General features: G+C 40.4%; 1 protein-coding gene across 1 annotated transcript in view; it reads left to right on the forward strand.

The window, feature by feature from the left end:
- Nucleotides 1–598: 598 nt before the first annotated feature.
- The window catches only part of hydin (HYDIN axonemal central pair apparatus protein), a 49,431-nt gene continuing 47,916 nt past the window's right edge, over nt 599–2,113 (forward strand). Inside the window, exons 1-3 of the mRNA XM_019893936.1 lie at nt 599–796; nt 895–1,038; nt 1,695–1,787. Of these exons, the coding sequence (XP_019749495.1) occupies nt 599–796; nt 895–1,038; nt 1,695–1,787 (435 nt within the window). The remainder of the gene's footprint in view (nt 797–894; nt 1,039–1,694; nt 1,788–2,113) is intronic.

Below are 2,113 nucleotides of genomic sequence, written 5' to 3' on the forward strand. Positions count from 1 at the left end.
AACTACGCGTTAAAGAGAATCCCACTGGGATGACGAAATAGTAGCGAATAGCAATAGAGTGCGAATACGAAATACGAGCATGGGCAATAGCAGTGGCACGGCAAGCAATACTCCGGCAATGAGTTGACAGCCGGAGTGCCTAGATATAGCAGGTGTAATCCAGAACAAATGCGCCACAGGTGTGCAGGCGGCAGAATGAATGCCTGCCACCTGCTGTCGAATACGGAACATGACAAGCGCGAGCTTGGCAGTTTTGAGGAACATGAGCGATTTATCAACACACATTACTGGTGTGTGTGACAGGTGTTCATACGTTTGATGAATACAGATTTATTTATTTGTATTTACACACACACACACACACACACACACACACACACACTTTGGCAAATGAGGCCCCTGGTCACTCCCATGATTGACAGTGATATTTTTTTTCTAAAGTATGGCCACTATTTAGGTATACAACAGGTATTTTTAATTATATCTGTTATTTAAACTCAAAGTTACACTTATAATCACATTACTAACACAGTAGTCAAACAGTATTGTTTTGGAATGTTTCTCATTAAAGTACAGATACTGAATACTATATCAGAGCATGCGTGCCTCATTGAATTGCCTTTATTCAAATAACCTTTACTTGCCCACTCAGGTTGTGAGAGAGTCGCTCGTCTGCTGTGGCATTGTCGGTCATCAGGGGATTAAGGAGCATATATTTTCGGTGGAGGTGACATGCCAGTTTGTGACCCCCATACTCAGCATGTCCTCCCAGAAACTGAATTTCTACATCGAAAAGGTTGATCAAAGAATTGTGATCATCATATTTTTTTTCAGCTCATAACTTTATGGCACCATTGCCTAACCATGATACCCATTTACATATGTGTCCATCAGCTCCCGGGGGAAGATCTTACCCAACTCTATGAGGAGCTGGTTTTAAAGAACGTCTCATCTTTGTCGCTATCCATGGAGCTCTCACTCGCTACTCCTTTCTCCCTGTGCGAGGCCCGAGGAGTCCAGAGTACTGCTAACATTAAAGTATGTCGTCACCTCTCCTACTTTTCTTTTTTTCTGTTTAATTGTCACCCATGTTTTCATTGTGATATCTTGGAGCAACGAAACAAGATAGTTGACTGGATGGGATTGCCTTGTATTGATCTCGCCATACAATTTTGGAATTACTTTGCACTGCCCGTGCACTGCTTCACATACTTGAATGGAACGGGGTGCTTAAATGCATTCATCCCATCGAGGAAATGTGTGGTAGTTACGCTTGGAATGGTTGCAAACATTGTGTCACCCTAATGGCACAATAAAACATTTTCATTGCAGGACATCTGAGGTGTATTGGCTATATTTGTGCAAAGTGTTTTGGCAGGACTCTACAATGTTGAGGAGTGCAGCAAATGAAAACGATACAAAAGAAAGCATTGATCTCAATATTTTATTCAGTTATCTGCTGCTTTCATAGAAGCATTTGTATTTTTATTTCCCTGCCCAATGGCTCCACGACCATAAAGCAATCAAAAACTATGTGCGCTTTGTTCAAATGGTTGTGACTATAATTAAAGGCTGCAGGAGCCACTTATAAGTGTAGAACGATGTCCAAAAAGAGCATTGTACAAATGAAGACGGTTGATGATGATCTTTTCACTGCATCAACCATGAGATTGCTGAAGAATCCTTTCTTTCAGAACATCGCATTAGTTCAAGGGGAAGAAACTCGCTTGTGGATATGTTTTGATCCAACTTGCTTCCATGGTCAGCTGTCACAAGTGGTGGACCAGGTAACATGGTGCTATTTTTCATGTTTTTTTTTTTTTATTTTGTGGGAAAAGTATCTTTTCCCCAAGTTGCATAGCACATTACAATGAAATAAATGTTTTTATAATCGGCACACATTTTTGATACATCTTGTATCATGGGGAACATTAACAGGTATCTTGGCGGGCAGCTATGTTTAGGTTTCAATAACCCCAATGTTAGGAATCATCATGTAAAATGAAATCATTAGATGCACGTTTTAATCTTTCAAACTTGACCGACATATATCTATCTCGACACACACACACACACACACACACACACACACACACACACACATATATATATA

Source organism: Hippocampus comes, unplaced genomic scaffold (assembly GCF_001891065.2).
Source record: "Hippocampus comes isolate QL1 unplaced genomic scaffold, H_comes_QL1_v1.1 scaffold104, whole genome shotgun sequence".
NCBI classification, from domain to species: Eukaryota; Metazoa; Chordata; class Actinopteri; order Syngnathiformes; family Syngnathidae; genus Hippocampus; species Hippocampus comes.